The sequence below is a fragment of the Rhinatrema bivittatum genome, chromosome 1 (genome assembly GCF_901001135.1).
Source record: "Rhinatrema bivittatum chromosome 1, aRhiBiv1.1, whole genome shotgun sequence".
Taxonomy (NCBI): Eukaryota; Metazoa; Chordata; class Amphibia; order Gymnophiona; family Rhinatrematidae; genus Rhinatrema; species Rhinatrema bivittatum.
The window spans coordinates 755,263,361-755,282,270 of NC_042615.1; the positions used below are offsets into that span (position 1 = coordinate 755,263,361).

At 45.2% G+C, this 18,910-nt stretch overlaps 1 protein-coding gene across 1 annotated transcript in view; it reads right to left on the reverse strand.

Annotated features, from left to right (window-relative positions):
* Window positions 1-18,910, reverse strand: part of SPEF2 (sperm flagellar 2) — a 310,148-nt gene that overhangs the window by 58,241 nt on the left and 232,997 nt on the right. The window contains exon 11 of the mRNA XM_029578899.1: window positions 9,495-9,714. Coding sequence (XP_029434759.1) covers window positions 9,495-9,714 — 220 coding nt within the window. The remainder of the gene's footprint in view (window positions 1-9,494; window positions 9,715-18,910) is intronic.

Below are 18,910 nucleotides of genomic sequence, written 5' to 3' on the forward strand. Positions count from 1 at the left end.
AGCTATACTAACTGCACTAACCACATCCTCTGGCAACAAATTCCAGAGTTTAATTGTGCGTTGATATGATCCTGTTCTTCCCTGCTTGTTGATGTAAAACATTGCCACCTGGTTCTCTGTTTGGATAAGAATAACTAGGGGGCATTCCATGAAGTTACAAGTAGCACAACTAAGACTAATCGGAGAAAAATCTTTTTCACTCAACGCAAAATAAAGCTCTGGAATTTATTGCCAGAGGAGGTGGTTAGTGCAGTTAGTATAGCTAGGTTCAAAAAAGGTTTGGATAAGTTCTTGGACGAGAAGTCCATTAACGACAATTAATCAGGTTACTTAGGGAATAGCCACTGCTATTAATTGCATCAGTAGCATGGGATCTTCTTAGTGTTTGGGTAATTGCCAGGTTCTTGTGGCCTGGTTTGGCCTCTGTTGGAAACAGGATGCTGGGCTTGATGGACCCTTGGTCTGACCCAGCTTGGTAATTTCTTATGTTCTTATGGAATGTAGAATAAAATGATGGATGTCATAATGCCTCTGTATAACTCCATGGTTAGAACACACCTTGAATACTGTGTGCAATTCTGTTCACCTCAGCTCAAAAAAGATATAGTTGCACTGGAGAAAGTACAGAGAAGGATGACCAAAATGATAATGGTGATGAATTGGCTCCCCTTTGACGAAAGGCTAAAGAGGATAGGGCTGTTCAGCTTGGAGAAGAGACAGCAGAAGTAGAATATGATAGAGGTCTACAAAATCATGAAAGGACTTGAACAGGTAAATGTAAATCAGTTATTTACTCCCACAGACAATAAAAGGAGTAGGAAGTACTCCATGATGTTGTGTACTTGGATTCTCAGAAGGCGTTTGGCAAAGTTCCTCATGAGAGGCTTCTAGGAAAAGTAAAAGGTCATGGGATAGGTGGCGATGTCCTTTCGTGGATTACAAACTGGCTAAAGACAGGAAACAGAGAGTAGGGTTAAATGGTCAATTTTCTCAGTGGAAGGGAGTGGGCAGTGGAGTGCCTCAGGGATCTGTATTGGGACCCTTACTTTTCAATATATTTATAAATGATCTGGAAAGAAATATGACGAGTGAGGTAATCAAATTTGCAGATGATACAAAATTGTTCAGAGTAGTTAAATAACAAGCAGATTGTGATAAATTGCAGGAAGAGCTTGTGAGACTGGAAAATTGGGCATCAAAATGGCAGATAAAATTTAATATGGATAAGTGCAAGGTGATGTATACAGGGAAAAGTAACCCATGCTATAGTTACACAATGTTAGGTTCCATATTAGGTGCTACCACCCAAGAAAGAGATCTATGCGTCATAGTGGATAACACATTGAAATCATCGGTTCAGTGTGCTGCGGCAGTCAAAAAAGCAAACAGAATGTTGGAATTATTAGAAAGGGAATGGTTAATAAAACAAAAAATGTCATAATGCCTCTATATTGCTCCATGGTGAGAGCGCACCTTAAATTCTGTGTACAATTCTATTTGCCGCATCTCAAAAAAGATGTAGTTGCGATGGAGAAGGTACAGAGAAGGGCAACCAAAATGATAAAGGGGATGGAACAGCTCCCCTATGAGGAAAGGCTGAAGAGGTTATAGCTGTTCAGCTTGGAGAAGACGGCTGAGGGGGGATATGATAGAGGTCTTTAAGATCTTGAATATGATAGAGGTCTTTAAGATCTTGAATTGGTTATTTACACTTTCGAATAATAGAAGGACTAGGGAGCATTCCATGAAGTTAGCAAGTAGCACATCTAAGACTAATCGGAGAAAAATCTTTTTCACTCAACGCACAATAAAGCTCTGGAATTTGTTGACAGAGGAGGTGGTTAGTGCAGTTAGTGTAGCTAGGTTCAAAAAAGGTTTGGATAAGTTCTTGGACGAGAAGACCATTAATGGCAATTAATCAAGTTTACTTAGGGAATAGCCACTATTAATTGCATCAGTAGCATGGGATCTTCTTAGTGTTTGGGTAATTGCCAGGTTCTTGTGGCCTGGTTTGGCCTCTGTTGGAAACAGGATGCTGGGCTTGATGGACCCTTGGTCTGACCCAGCTTGGCAATTTCTTATGTTCTTATGGAATGTAGAATAAAATGATGGATGTCATAATGCCTCTGTATAACTCCATGGTTAGAACGCACCTTGAATACTGTGTGCAATTCTGTTCACCTCAGCTCAAAAAAGATATAGTTGCACTGGAGAAAGTACAGAGAAGGATGACCAAAATGATAATGGTGATGAATTGGCTCCCCTTTGACGAAAGGCTAAAGAGGATAGGGCTGTTCAGCTTGGAGAAGAGACAGCAGAAGTAGAATATGATAGAGGTCTACAAAATCATGAAAGGACTTGAACAGGTAAATGTAAATCAGTTATTTACTCCCACAGACAATAAAAGGAGTAGGAAGTACTCTATGATGTAGTGTACTTGGATTTTCAGAAGGCGTTTGACAAAGTTCCTCATGAGAGGCTTCTAGGAAAAGTAAAAAGTCATGGGATAGGTGGTGATGTCCTTTCGTGGATTACAAACTGGCTAAAGACAGGAAACAGAGAGTAGGGTTAAATGGTCAATTTTCTCAGTGGAAGGGAGTGGGCAGTGGAGTGCCTCAGGGATCTGTATTGGGACCCTTACTTTTCAATATATTTATAAATGATCTGGAAAGAGTTATGATGAGTGAGGTAATCAAATTTGCAGATGATACAAAATTGTTCAGAGTAGTTAAATAACAAGCAGATTGTGATAAATTGCAGGAAGAGCTTGTGAGACTGGAAAATTTGGCATCAAAATGGCAGATAAAATTTAATGTGGATAAGTGCAAGGTGATGTATACAGGGAAAAATAACCCATGCTATAGTTACACAATGTTAGGTTCCATATTAGGTGCTACCACCCAAGAAAGAGATCTATGCGTCATAGTGGATAACACATTGAAATCATTGGTTCAGTGTGCTGCGGCAGTCAAAAAAGCAAACAGAATGTTGGAATTATTAGAAAGGGAATGGTGAATAAAACAGAAAATGTCATAATGCTTCTGCATCGCTCCATGGTGAGACCGCACCTTGAATACTGTGTACAATTCTGGTTGCCGCATCTCAAAAAAGATATAATTGCAATGGAGAAGGTACAGAGAAGGGCGACCAAAATGATAAGGGGAATGGAACAGCTCCCCTATGAGGAAAGACTAAAGAGATTAGGACTTTTCAGCTTGGAGAAGAGACGGCTGAGGGGGGGATATGATAGAGGTGTTTAAAATCATGAAAATTCTAGAACGGGTAGATGTGAATCGGTTATTTACTCTTTCGGATAATAGAAAGACTAGAGGCACTCCATGAAGTTAGCGTGGGGCACATTTAAAACTAATCAGAGAAAGTTCTTTTTCACTCAACGCACAATTAAACTCTGGAATTTGTTGCCAGAGGATGTGGTTAGTGCAATTAGTATAGCTGTGTTTAAAAATGGATTGGATAAGTTCTTGGAGGAGAAGTCCATTACCTGCTATTAATTAAGTTGACAGCCACTGCTATTACTAGCAACAGTAACATGGAATATACTTAGTTTTTGGGTACTTGCCAGGTTCTTATGGCCTGGATTGGACACTGTTGGAAACAGGATGCTGGACTTGATGGACTCTTGGTCTGACCCAGTATGGCACGTTCTTATCCTCCTCTCCTTCCCCCTACTAATCCAAATCTACAATCTCAGGGTTACTGGAAATGAAGTTTCCAGGTATGGGGAAGGGGAGAAATTTTTTTTATCCTTATTAGTTTTAATTATTGGATGTTTGATATGTCTGCTGTTTTGAAATATTTGATTGATTTTGGGGAAATGTTTAAAGGGGTTTTTTAAAATCTTTATTCTTAGTTATTAGGTGTTCTATTTGACATCTGTTTTGAAATAGAAACATACAAACATAGAAATGACGGCAGAAGAAGACCAAACGGCCCTATCCAGTCTGCCCAGCAAGCTTCACACTTTTTCTCTTCTCATACTTATCTGTTTCTCTTGGCTCTTAGTAACATTTTGGTTCTATTTCCCTTCCCACTCTGCCCCAACGTCCAAAGAGGGGAGAAAGTCGACAGAGTTTGAAAATTACCCCCCCCCCCCCAAGAAATGGACGTCTTCGCTGAAGAAAATGACGGAGACAGAACAGGAAAGGCGAAAGAGAGAGAGAGAGACATGCGCAAGGCTCGAACTGCAGAGGAAGCAGGGAGTTTGTCCTCAGGTCCAGTTTAATGGGAACTCGAGCGGAGCTCATGCAGGGAGCGTAACGTCCGGTCAGCTTTCTGGCAAGTTCATTCTCTCATGGAAAGGGCAGGCAAATAAAACGAGGGTTCGGCAAAGCTCCTCCCCCACCCTGCTCACCTCCTCACTGATACCTGTGTCCCTTAAGACCGGGCTCAAAGCTGGTCTGCCAGTAAGCAGCTGGGGAACACCTTTATAGCTCACTGGCGCAAGCACACTCAGTACCACCACCCACTCTCCTCCAGCAGCTCATCATCTTCACCTTCCCTAAGGGCCTAGACTAGACACCAGACTCCCTGCACACTTCTGAAAGACGAAGGCATAGCAAAAGAGGGAAACTGCATTTCATGTCTGTAGTTCTAGAAGCCTTATGGGTAACTGACAAAGAAAAAAAAATTGGGATGCTTTGTAGGTTGAGGTGATTATATTGGACCAGCATAAGAATGATCAGGAAGACCGGTGTGCACATGCTTCTGAGAGCACCCAAGTCCCCACAGAACACATACCATACATCAATGAAAATGCAAAGCCAGCAATTTATAATACATACCTGACATACCTAGTACAGAATGACCCTCTATTGACCTGTTTGTCCTTTAATTCTAGAGAGCACAGCCAATCCCCTTTCTGGAGAAAAGGAATCAAGGTGCCCAGGAAAGCCATCTTGAACTTTTCTCTCTTGAGGAACTTGTTCAAGGTCCTTAGATCCAGGATGGGATAGAGTCTCCGTTTACTTTGGTATCAGAAACTTTTTGGAGTAAAATCCCTGTCCTTTTTTCTCTGGTGGAATCGGCTTGCCTGCATTAGTCTCTAAGAGACAGGAGAGTTTCAGTTGAAACAATTCCTGATGCTGAGAAATCCCCCAAGTGGGTTCTGTTGGGCAATCTGGAGAGATGCCCAATAGGTGTAGTCTGTACCCTGTTCATATTATGCAGAAGATCCATATTTCCAAAGTTACACTGGGCCAACGGTTTACATAAAACCTCAGCCTTCCTCCAACAGAAAGGTCTTCCAGCACAGGTACTGTGATTTCAGCCATGTTTCTACAATCTACTCAAAACCCTTCTGAAGCCACCTGTGAGTTGGGGGCCTTCTGCTGCTTAGGATAAGTACAGGGACCCTGCTGTTGATGGGACAGAGGAGGAGGAAAATTACTCCTCAAATGATAGAAATGTTGACTCAGCACCCCTCTAGGATCTGGAGAGGCAGTGGAGAGTGTATGGAGCGTCACACTGTGGTCTTTTCTCTGAGCCATCACTTCCTTAACTTATCACCAAACTCACCTCCATTGTCTTGACCTTCTTTCATCTCAAGTCATTCTCGATCTACTCCAGTCTGGTTTTTGCCTTCTACATTCTAAAGAAACAGCCCTTACCAAAGGTTTTACTCAATCCTTATCCTCCTTGACAAATCTTCTGCTTTTGACACTATTCATCACTACCTACTCCTTGATACTCTATTCTCATTTGGATTTTGGGACTCCGTCCTATCTTAGTTCTCTTCTTACCTCTCCCACTGCATTTCAGTGTGCCTTCTAGTAGATCCTTCGCTATTGTTATTCCAATATTAATTGGTGCACTTCAGGGATCTGTCCTGGATCATCTTCCTTTCTCTCTCTGTACTAACTCCCTTGGTACTCTGATCTCCTCCCATGGCTTTTATCTTTATGCTGATGATTATCTCAGCCTGCTTGTCTAACATTGCTGCTTGGATGTCCCATCACCACCTTAAACTCAAAATGGCCAAGACAGAACTCCACATCTCCCCCCCACTTCCCCACTTTCCTTTTTCTCTATTTTTGTGGATAGCACTTTCTTCCTCCAGTCCCCTCAGCCTGTAATCTTAGGTGTTATCTTCAACTCCTTTCTCTCCTTCACTACACATATCCAAAAAATTGCTAAAATGTGTCATTTCTTTCTCTATAGCATCACCAAAATCTAACCCTTCCTCTCTGAATACACTACTTGCACTCTTATCCAATCTTATCACCTCCCTCATAGACCAATGCAACCTGCTCCTCATAGATCTTTCAGCAAATTATATCTCTTCACTATTCAAAATCTTTCACCAAAGTCACTACGCCCATACAATCCCTCTTCTCAAGTCACTACATTGGCTCTCCATCTGTTTCCACATACAGTTCAAACTGTTCTTACTCACCTACAAGCCTTCAGTCTGTGGCTCCTCACTATCTCTCCTCTTTTATCTCTCCCTACATCCTTCCTTGTGAACTCTGCTCATCAGAAAAGTCATTCCTATCTATGCCCTTATCCTCTACCACCCCCAGCTCCATGCTTTCCAGTTGGCTGCACCATATACATGGAACAGACTTCCTGAGTTGGTGCATCATGCTCCCTCTCTTGCTTTATTCAAATCCAGTTTAAAAGCCTGCTGTTTTTGAAACTGCCTTTAAATCTTAACCCATTATTCTGCTTACAGTATTATTGATTTTAACCATTTTCTTAATCAATGAAATTCCTAAAGTCTATTTTGCCCTGTAAATTTGTCTTGATTAGATTGTAAGACAATGTGTGACGGACAGAAGACAATGTGTGATGGTAAATGGAACTTACTCTGAAGAGAGAGTGGTGTTGAGTGGAGTGCTGCAAGGGTCGGTGTTGGGACCGGTCCTGTTCAATATCTTTGTGAGCGACATTGCGGACGGGATAGAAGGTAAGGTTTGTCTTTTTGCGGATGACACTAAGATCTGCATCAGAGTGGACACGCCAGAAGGAGTGGAGAGAATGAGACGGGATTTAAGGAAACTGGAAGAGTGGTCGAAGATATGGCAGCTAAGATTCAATGCCAAGAAATGCAGAGTCATGCATATGGGGTGTGGAAATCCGGAAGAACAGTATTCGATGGGGGGAGAAGGGCTGATGTGCACGGGGCAGGAGAGAGAACTTGGGGTGATAGTGTCTAATGATCTGAAGTGGGCGAAACAATGTGACAAGGCGATAGCTAAAGCCAGAAGAATGCTGGGCTGCATAGAGAGAGGAATATCGAGTAAGAAAAGGGAAGTGATTATCCCCTTGTACACGTCCTTGGTGAGGCCTCACCTGGAGTACTGTGTTCAGTTCTGGAGACCGTATCTCCGAAGGGACAGAGACAGGATGGAGGCGGTCCAGAGAAGGGCGACCAAAAAGGTGGAGGGTCTTCATCAAATGACTTGTGAGGAGAGATTGAAGAATCTAAATATGTACACCCTGGAGGAAAGGAGGAGCAGGGGTGATATGATTCAAACTTTCAGATACTTGAAAGGTTTTAATGATCCAAAGACAACGACAAACTTTTTCCGTTGCAAAAAAATCAGCAGAACCAGGGGTCATGATTTAAAACTCCAGGGAGGAAGACTCAGAACCAATGTCAGGAAGTATTTCTTCACGGAGAGGGTGGTGGATACCTGGAACGCCCTTCTGGAGGAAGTGGTGAAAACCAAAACTGTGAAGGATTTCAAAGGGGTGTGGGATAAATACTGTGGATCCATGAAGTCGATGTGAATGAAGAGAAGAGGCATGGGGGTGGCTTGAGGGAATGATGGCTACTACCTGGAGATGAATATCCTTATTCAATAATGCGACTCTAACATTGCTCTATGCTTCAACGGCAAGAGGAAATGTGGAAAAAAGGATTTACAACCACATAAAAGCAGGGGAGTAGCTTGCTTGTTACGGTGGTTACTACCCCAAACCAAAAATACCTGATACTTCACTTTCAACGCAAATCCAGCATAACTCTCTGCTTCAACGGCAGGGGAGGAAGTTTGACACTTCACACATATCCAGTAGAGCTCTCTGCTTCAACGGCAGGGGAGCAAGACTGATACTTCACTTTCAATGCATAGCCAGCATGGCTCTCTGCTTCAATGGCAGGGGGGAATGAAGAAAGGTGAATCTATATTCAGGCAACAATCAACAAGGACTGAATTACATAGTCTGAATAAACAGATAAGTATGGGTGTAGCTTGCTTATTGCAGTGGTTAATACCCCTAACTAAATTAAGCTATTTCACTTGGATGCAGTTCCAACACTGCTCTCTACATTAATGGCGGGGGTGGAAGGGAAATAGAATAAAAAAAAGGTTACTAAGAGCCAAGAGGAACAGATAAGTATGTGAGAGAAAAAAAAAACAAAGTGCGAAAGCTTGCTGGGCAGACTGGATGGGCCGTTTGGTCTTCTGCCATCATTTCTATGTTTCTATGTAAGCTCTACTGAGAAGGGTCTGTCTCTTATGTATTTTTGTACAGCACTACATACATCATCGAGTAGTGCTATAGAAGTGATAGAAAGGTCCAGGTATTTTGGAAGAGGCACATTCCTTGGTTCTGTATAGACTTAGTTTTTGTATAGACTTAGTTTTTGGGTACTAATAGACTTAGTTTTTGGGTACTTGCCAGGTTCTTATGGCCTGGATTGGCCACTGTTGGAAACAGGATGCTGGGCTTGATGGACCCTTGGTCTGACCCAGTATGGCATTTTCTTATGTTCTTATGTATCATTCAGGATTAAGAAAATTCCCAACTTTATTGGTTTCCTCATGGAAAAGTCCTGAAGGAGTTGTAACCACATTGGTCTTGGACAAAATGGAACTATAAGGATCATAGTTCCCTGGTTGCTTCTGAGTTTTATCAAGCTTTGGTCACCAGATACATGGGACAATAAGCATATAGAGGAATTAAGCGGTCACTTGGGTAAAATTGGCAACTGCGAATTGTCTTCCACCCTTGCAAAGAAGTGAGGGTTCAGAGAGGCTGAGGATGCCAAGCAATGCAATATGTAGGGATTTCATTGTTAAATTCCCGTATATGCTTTATTTATTGAGTTAATTTTGCACCCACTGTAAAGCTGCTGCAAATCCCCATACCCACAAACACCAGATGATCCATCAGTTTTCAAAGAGAATCTGCAGGGATTTTCCTTTTGAAATATTTGCTTGCATGACAACTGATAGGCATGCAATCACTGCAAGTACTTTAAAAATTGCCCCCAGAATTCATTCCTTTCCATAGAGGTATTTATTATTCACTAAGACAAATCTTATTTTAGCAGATTTATTTTTGTTATTGCTATATGTACTTATACACTTCAAACTGGCCCTATTCCTATATGCAAATGTGTGTGACTGTTGTTCTGCCTTGCATGCCTTCATAGACAAAGTACTATATGATGTACATTAGTGAAAGGGTCACACAGACATAAAAAACTTAAGAAACAGAAAGGAAATAGATTAAAAATATTGTACCTTGTGTTAAGTATTTTAGGCAAGTGCTTTTCCCAGAAAACATCTTTCCCAGAATACAACCCTTGATTGAGAATGAATGAATTACAGGTGGTGGTGTCTCCGGTTTTACAGGAGTGACAATATCTAGTAGCCTATAAATTATATGACCCAGAACATTGTTGTTAGACTCAGGTCTTTTCACATTCGAGTCTTCAGGTGGGTTCCACTCACCATCCATAGCCTATAACAAAAAAAAAACAAAACACAAACATTGACAAATTTAAGAATGATACATGTCTAGCTTTTGTTGATAAAGGGGAAGGAAATTTTTCAGAAGCCATTTATCTGAGTCTGAAAATTACCCGCCTCTTACTGGAGGCAGTGGTGGGAGCTCTGTTGGCTGCCTCCTGCCCAGAGAGGCAACACAAATAGGAGGGGAGGAGGCGGTGGCTGGAGTTATTTCATGCTGCTGCGGCTGAAGAGGGCAGGGGATGAAAGAGCAGCAGAAACAGGCCCAAGGGAGCTGCTGCCATTGCTGAAGAGATTAAACGTGGTCAGAGAGGCCTGATATAGGAGCGGGCTGAGGCTGACGCCGCGGGGAAAATAAAAGACACTAAAGAGAGAGCACATAGCCATGGAGGATGATTTGGCGGGGCCTTAGGTTTGGTTGTGGGGTCACCACAGGCCCTGGGGGGGGGCGCTATGACCAACACATGAATTTGACATGACCTACCCACCAGGGCATGCCCTAAGCACTGATAGGCCAATCTGCCCCTGATGCCTGCTACTGCAGAAATCTCCCAGAGTTTTTCAAATTCCTTCACCAAGCTTTTTATGCATAGTAAAGGAACCTTTCATCTGATACAGGTGGCATAGGTTTTTTTCTCAGTCCTCTGAGTCTCCATTTATGAACTATGAGGTTCCATATGAAGGGAGTAGCTGTGAATCTATTGAGGAAGGGGAAATTTAGTCTGAAGGAGAGAAAGATTCAGTTTTTAGACTCTTCCACAAGGATGAGGTTGCAGCATTAATTCCACAAGTAATTTCATCTCTTAGAATCTTAGCAACAAACTGGACAAAACCTCAGATTGGGATCTGTTTATTAAAGGGGTTCATAAAACTTAAGTGGGCTTTTCTCCTTCATTCTGAAATAGAAAATATGCATGGGAGTCACCACAGTCTGGACACAGAAGACTAAAGTCCTTTTCAAAGTTATATCCACTTCCTCATGATGTTTTAGAATGACTATTCCAGATGCCAAGAGTGGTTGCTATGGTCTCAGCAGTAACTAGGAAAACAACTACCTTTGTGGAAGGAGGTACAGAACTTAAGAATCCACAAGATAGAAAATTAGAGGTAATATTCTTCTCCCCAAACCAGTGAGCCATAGGAACTACGAGCAGATGCTGTCTGGCTACCTCAAGCAGTAAAATGGAAGGTAGCAATATAACTGATTCTTCAGGAAAACAATGACCTATCTGATTTAGGGTTTAACATATGAAACATAAAATCTTGCAGTAAATGTGCCAACTAAGAGGACCCTGTGTACTAAGCATATTTCCAATAGACACAGCAGAGTTGCTTACCTTTAATAGGTGTTCTTCTAGGACAGCAGGATGTTAGTCCTCGCATATGGGTGACATTATCGGATGGAGCCCGGCACGGAACTTTGATCTCAAAGAATCTAGAGCTTTCAGTATGCCCTACTGAACATGTGCCCCCTAGGCAAAGTCCCTCAGTCCATGATATAGCTAATACATGGAGAAACCAATTCCCAGGGGAGGTGGGAGGGTTTCGTGAGGACTAACATCCTGCTATCCTAGGAGAACACCTGTTACAGGTAAGCAACTCTGCTTTCTCCTAGGACAAGCAGAATGGTAGTCCCCACATATGAATGAATCCCTAGCTTTAGGCTGTCCGAGCAGGACAAAGCGGGAAACAACACATTGCTGGAGCACTACCTCCCTCCTTTGCCTGAGAGGCAGCCGACCCACCAGGGGTTCAGGCTGGAGAAGAGTTGGGTTCTATATAGAAAACCCCAGAGAAGATTGAGTCACAAGCCCTCATGTGTAGTAGGGAATGCATGAGGCAGAGGAGTGATGCTAGGGCAAGCAGAAGCAAACTCCGCATCACGGAAAACAGTACAAGCAGGTTTCCTGATAAGTAAACCCTGATAAAAACAGTGGATCTCGATCCTCCTGAATACAGGAAGGACCCAGAGATGTAAACAAGAGAGACTCTTGGACAAAAACCGCAGTTTCCTTTAGTGTGCAAAAAACAACCGAATAACAAACTGAGGCCCTAAAGCCCTCCAGAAAGAAACTCCTATACACTGACATCCAAAGGATCAAATGTATCTGAAGAGAGTTCCCAGATTTGGCTGGTAGACAGAATGGGTAGAAGAAACCCAAGCAAAACTTGGAAGAAAAAGGAGCAAACCACGGCAGGGCCTCGGATAGACACTGCATGCCGAAGCATCAGGACAGCGTCAAGGGTTTCAGGGGATGAGAGACAATCCCCGAAACAGACCTGTAGCTCAAAGCTCCTGAGCAGGGAGACGAGATAGGCCTGAAGCTCACTCAAGAGCACCAGTCAGAACAGGTTCATCTATCCTGTCATAGGATCGCAAGGGGAACAGGAAGGTCCTTTGGGCAACCTAGAGAATGAGAAAAACTAAGGCACTATTGCCAGAGAAGGGCGAAAAGAAGTGGAAAAAACATGGTGATTCCTTCCCTGCAGGTATACAGAGATATACCACGGGTGCCTTAGCTTTACCTCCCCGCCCCTTGATAATCCAAGCGGTAGTCAGAAGAAGCAAAGAACAGAAAGAGGCAGACCGGCTGTCTATCAAGTTGCCTGGTTGTCTATCAACCCCAAGCAAACAATTCACTGCTGAAACCAGCAAGGAATATCCCACTGAGATGGAACCCTCAGTCTTCTTGGAATAGCGGAAACTGAGAGCGATTGCCCGAAGGCTACACCCAGAGATGGGAAGCTGAGAAATCGCATGTGCAAACCCCGGTAAAACCTGATTTTATTACCATCCCAGAAACCCAAAGGCATCAGGGCAGTCCAGGGCGATCTCGGAACAGAGTACCAAGCCACCCGGCTGCGGTATCACTACCCCAGCCATGAGTGCATATACTTTCCCTCCTAAGGCAGCACGAGGCCCAGCAATGAACAACGTTGCAAGACCAGGGCTGCTCTGTCCACAGACAGGGTGATCCTGAAAAAGGGAGAATAGCTTGCATGCTACTGCGATCAGAGGGCAGTGCCTCTCATGTGGGGTACTCGGCCCCCAACTCTCTCAGCCATGAACATGGCAACAGGGTGAAAGGCACCATCCACCTAGCTGATGGACTGAAACACTCCTCACAGAGGAGGGTCCCGCAGGCAAGAATGACTGACAAAAGCAATCCTTAAGAAAGATGCCCACAGAGTCCAGGAGATACCAAGGTAACTCCCAAACTGGAGGAAACCTGGAAGCTCATCAGAGAGCAACCCTGGACCTCAAGTCTCCCTCAAAGTTAGACCTCCATGCCTTAAAGCGCCCAAGGGAGAGTGATACTCTCAACTATTCTTGGGGCTGGGGCCAATCAAAGCAATGCCATCCAGGAACGTAAACAAGGGACACTCCTTGAAGGGGTGCACAGTGGGGCGTCCAGTTGAATCTCCCCTTCCAGAGGGGAGAGGGAAGCTGCGGCATTGGGGCCTCCTGATCCCAAAAGACCTAGTGACTCCCCAAAGGAGAGTTGAGGCACAATCCCTGATCACTGAGGTACTGAAGCGACCAACCTACCACAGGCAGCCAGCAATCCCCGGAGGGGCCCCAGCTGAAGCTGGTCCAATGACTGCTGCTGCCATTCCCCGGCTCTGGCCTCCAAGGAGATATGCCGATTCAGAGATTCAGGGCTCCGAATCAGAGAAAAAACTTCTCAGGGACAGAGTCCCAAGAACTGTTCCACAAGGACTGTTCCACAAGAACACGGTAGAAGGCAAAAGACATATTCCTCTGCTGAGAAAGGAGAGGACTCCCGAGCTATTCTCATGAAGTCCACTCTCCTCAGGATCCAACCAGGAATGCAGACCTAGGTCAGTCCTGTGGCTGTGGAACACAAACTGTTGTGACCGCCCGGAGGGAACAATCCATACAGATCCACAATCGCCCAGGCGGCAGAGGGCAACTGGAAGCCCTCTGCTGCGAAAGCACGCTGGGTGGAACTCATGCAGTGGTAACCCATCCACCCGTGGTAACCCATCCACCCATGCCCAGAGCGGTGCCCATAGGGCTCATAGCACTTTTGCGCTCAGCAACACAAAGCCACCACTGGGCACCCAATGACTCTGCATCCAGGGCCTTGACTGCGCTAAGCCTAACTATAATCAGTTTGCCAGTAAATAGCGACATCCACAGTACCACAGGTGCCCACAGATGCCGACCACCCGGGGACCCTGATGGGGACTCGGCCCGAAGGTATGGACCAAGGAAGCCATGCGAATCTGCAGGGAGAGGCCCTGTAGCCCAACGACAGGTCATCGATATCAAAAAGAACTGAATACCGCCAGTGCAGATGGCAATTCCCCTCGGCTCACTGATTTGTCCAGAATGTCAATGCTGCAAGTTAAATGGCCTCTCAAGCATTATGGCTGACGAGAAGCCTCACTAGCACCCAATAATATTGATGGTTTGCGCATCTTAGCGGGGCCACTAACACGGAGATCGTTGGCTGAAGGGACAGCTCTGAGCTTCCCTGTGCTCTGTAGTGGACACCACCCAGGAACCCTGAGGGCACTGGATCAGTGCGTACAGATGCACCAGTGCACCTTGAGTAGATGGCTACCCCTGTGCTTGATCCATAAGAGACCAAGAACCTTGTCAACCGAGGGCTGTATGGTCACGCAGGGGCTTCAGAGAGTCCCGGCAGCCGATGGCCACAGGGCAACAAGAGCGCTCAATGGCAAATCTAGTGCCTGGTCGGTGGAGCTCAACGTAGTCAAGAAACTAATGAAGGCCTCGAGAGTGTCAATGGTATTGGGGCAGCATTGCATCGCAATGACATTGAGGTCATGCTGGCCCCGAGGCCATGCACCTCGACAACCCAGTGGGGGGCCACAGCATCCAGGGTATGCGCCTTGACGGCATCGAGGGCTGCCGCAGCATCAATGCTAAACACCTGCAACTGCTTCGACCTCGACAACCCCAAGGGTGGCCATGCATGCACCTCGATGGGCATTGAGGGCCCTGCGGGAATCAAAAGCACCGAGGCATCAAGTGCCATGAGGGCACCAAGGCAACGAGTGCACCGCCGCAAGTGCAGCAACTGATCGAGTGCACCAAAGGCACCGTGGCATCAAGTGCATCGAGGGCACTGGGTCATGGAGTGCATCAAGGGCACCATGTCATCGAGTGCGCCGCACCACAGCACTGAGAGCACTGCGGCACTTAAGCCCCGATGCCCAAACTGGTGCAGCGAGGCTCCGGTTCTACCGAAGCCGACGGCATGGAAGGCCACTATGGCATCGTGGGCAGTAACGCACCTTGATGGCAAAAAGGGTGACCCTGGATCTCGACGGCGTCAAGGGGACCATGGTACCCTAACATGGTCCCAACATTGATACATCAGACGAACGGTGCACTGGTCACAGCTGTGCAAGGGCAACCGTTCATGGGCATGGCACCAAGGTGCAGCAGCAAGCTTCTAGCCCAGGCTCCGCTCACCCTCTCTCCCAGGGAGACTGCATTGCCAAGGCTGGCAAGCAGGAGGGGAGGCAATATCATCCGAGGCTCCTGCCCGTGGAGACTAATTCCTTAAGATGTGGGGAGGATGATCTCCCCCCCCCAGAAATGGCATGGTCCTTGATCCCTTCACCATCTGAATCCATCAATGCCGTGCGATCGGTGAACCGCCGTGGAACTCCAGCCTGGGTAGAATTCAGGCGAGTCCCCAGGCTCAGTGGCCTACACAGATCACCAAAGGACTGCATAGTGCAATCCTGTCAGCACCGTGGAAAAAGAGAAAAAACAGACAGAGCAAGGAGAGGACACAAATACAAAACCTGCAGGAGCAGTTTTTTTGTTTTGTTTGTTTTAAATAACAGACTCTGCCAGACTGTACAGGGGAGAACCCACCATGTGGCCAGCAGACAGTTGGAAAGAAGAAAAAAAGTATCATAAAGAAAAAGCTGCAGCTCTAGAAAAAAATCACTTACAAAACTGTAAGAAGAGAGCAAAGCTGAATACCGTGATAAAGTTTTCTAAAAGAAAGAGCACAGAGAACAGTGAGACCACAGCTCCTCGGAAAAAGAAAGGGACTGAGGGACTCTGCCTAGGGGGCAGGGTGAGGACTACAGCTGCACATGCGCAATTGTAGGGCATACTGATAGCTCTAGATTCTTTGAGATCAAAGTTCCGTGCCGGGCTCCATCCGATGATGTCACCCATATGCAAGGACTACCATCGGGCTGTCCTAGGAGAAACACCTTTACTACACCCCCCCCCCCCCCCCCAAGAGTGTTAACATTCAGTCTGCCACCACAAATATATTCTTGTGGGGAAATAACTTTAAACCCAAATCTCCTTTTAGCAGCTTATAGGAGGATGATGGAATAATGCCACTCTAGACAAAAAAAAAACTAAAGAAAATCCCAAAATAAAAAAACATGCTTCTTTGTCAAAAATAATTTGATAAGCATTCATTAATCCAAAGTGAAAATGCTTTCTAATTTATTGGCAAATTTGCAGAGATTCCAAGTTACCCTGTTCCAGGAGAGAGACTTTTGGTCAGTCCAGGTTTTGAACTTACATCCCAAAGCAATGTGGTATTTGTAGTCTCTGATTCTACTCATTTAATTAGATGCTACAGAAGCAGCATTGGTGGTATAGTGGTGAGCATGGCTGTTTTCCAAGTAGATAACCCTGGTTCAATTCCCAGCCACTACATCAAAACTGAGATAAAAGCTAGGTTGGTTATTAAGTACCGCAGATCAGGATGCTGTTGTCAAAAATCCACAGCTAGCCTAAAATCACCCTGCTGGAACTAGATAACTTGGTAGCTCTGTACAGGTGCAATCTACAGAATAAAGAAACTTCAACAGCATTTAATAATACAAAACATTTGAACTGCTCTTGCTAAACTGAAAATAATTCTGTAAGCAAAAATATTACATTGATTTAAACTATGTAAAGATTATGTGTCCTTGGTATAATATAAAATGGAATAAACATCCCACTCAGCACATCAGTATTTCTCCTCACAAATCATGAAGAACATGTATGTTGCTAGGTAGAGGTACATGGGGCTCATGCCCTGAGTCAGTTGACAGTACCACAAATTAGCAAGCCTTGAAATCAATCACAGGGCTTCAAAAGTCAAAAACCTGAAGTAAGAAATAGAACCAACAGTGGGCATGGTATGTGTATGTACATTTACTGCCCCTGAGTTGGTTCTGTCGCCATCTCTTTCTACAATTCTAGCTGCTTAGCATAAGTGCCCCAAGTAAAGGAGGTGGCAACAGAACAACAGCAGAGACAGTAAACATTTGCACACACTCCAACATCCCCCCAGGGCATTCTGTAGGCCATGTTCTAAAAGGAAGGCAATTCCAAAGCTGCAAAGAGTTTTTTTCCAGTTAAGGCAACTGCAATATCCATGTCCTATGTTATGAAAAACCTGCCTTTACTGAAGTTCTCTGTACACTAATAACTTCCTGTTTATACACTGTAATGCCTTTAACCCAGGTTAGGCAAGAGACATGTGCTTGATCCAAGCCTTCCCCCCCCCCCCCCCCTCCCCCCCCCCCCCCCCTCCCCCCCCCCCCCCCCCCCCCCCCCCCCCCCCCCCCAACAAAAGGAATAACTCACACCTTCTTAATGGCATTGTAACTAGGCCACCCAGTTTACTTGAACTACCCGAGCCCGGGAACATAACATCATTTAACATTACAAATCGTTCAACCCCTTTCTCTTTCCCCCCCCCCGGCATTTTATCCCCCACCTTGTTCCTCCTACCACTCTCAACCAGTGGAAATTTTTAAAGTTATTATCATTCCCACCCTCTTTGCTTGCCCCCGCCCCCAGCGATGGTAAGCTTAGGCCTAGAGCATTAGCCCCCCCCCCCCCCCCCAAGCTCTTTTGGCCCACTCGAGCAGCAGCCCCCCCCAAAACTGCCCAAGACACCCCCCCCATCCCAATTAATCTTACTTCTTCCCCATTACAGCATGGGCTCAGGTTTCCTGCCACCACTGCAACAAGTAAAGTCTCATAACATAACTAATTACCAACCGTATAGGGGAGGGAGGGAAAACCAGCACACGCTCGCCTCTCCGCAACCGACCCCTATGAAAGCCAACAACTGCGACACCGATTTGCACTGCCACCAATACCATAGCCGCAGTTTGAACTAGCACGCACTGCCGTTGACGTCCTCCACCTCATCCCGTGCTCTTGGCGCGCCCATGCCTGACCCCGCCCCGCACCCCCACCTTTCTTCTTCCATCTTTCTGTGCATTTTTCCCTGGTTATGATCTTCATGACGAGACAAGCCCAACCCTCAGATTATATATATATTGGCCTACATCCAAATATAGGTTAGAATTAGTGCAGAGTGCTGCTGGTTTATTAACTGTTACAAAGTTTTGTGAGAGGATCTCCCAAATTTTAAAGGAGTTATATGGTTATCAATTGGTAAGCATAGCCAATAAAGTAATATTAGTTTATAAGGCCCTTAAGTTATTGGGCCCATCAGATCTAAAAGATCAACTGATTCCATATGGTCCAACTCACTATGTTCTGCTAATCATGCACTTTAGATAGTGCTCCCAAGTAATCAAATGAGAATGCCAGTAATATGGGGAAAGCCTTTTTCATATAAATCTTTGCCAAGAAAGTCTGTCTAACTGAATAAATATTAGACATTAGAGGCCGATGAAATAAGGGGTGCTAAACCTATCACGTGTTTTTAATCGTGTTTTAGCATGGGATTTTCAGCGCTAATGTAGCCCAGGTATGTAAAAAGGGCTTTAGCACCAAAAAACCCATACTAAAAAACCTGCGGCAGGCTTAGTACATGATGCATGCAAATTGCAGGGAAATAGCCTAATTAGCTATTACCCTGCAATGCAAAGAGGCATGCTAAGCAAGATACTGCCTAGTGCATCTCCTACTACCACGAGAAATTTAACGCCTACTCAGAGGCAGGCATTAAATTTCATGTAGCTGGCCTGACCAAAGCTCCCCCCTCACTACGTCTGGCCCAATGGGCCAAGCAGTCCAGGTCAGACCCAGGGGTCCTTTACCTGAACAGGTGCATTCTGAGGTCCATGTCTTAAAACAGCCCTTGCCAGACCCCCAAACTCCCTTCCAGGCCAGGAACCCCTGCTGAAGACCCTCCTCTGGCAGGGCTGTTTCCAATTGGTCCTTCAGTGAAAAGGACCAATCC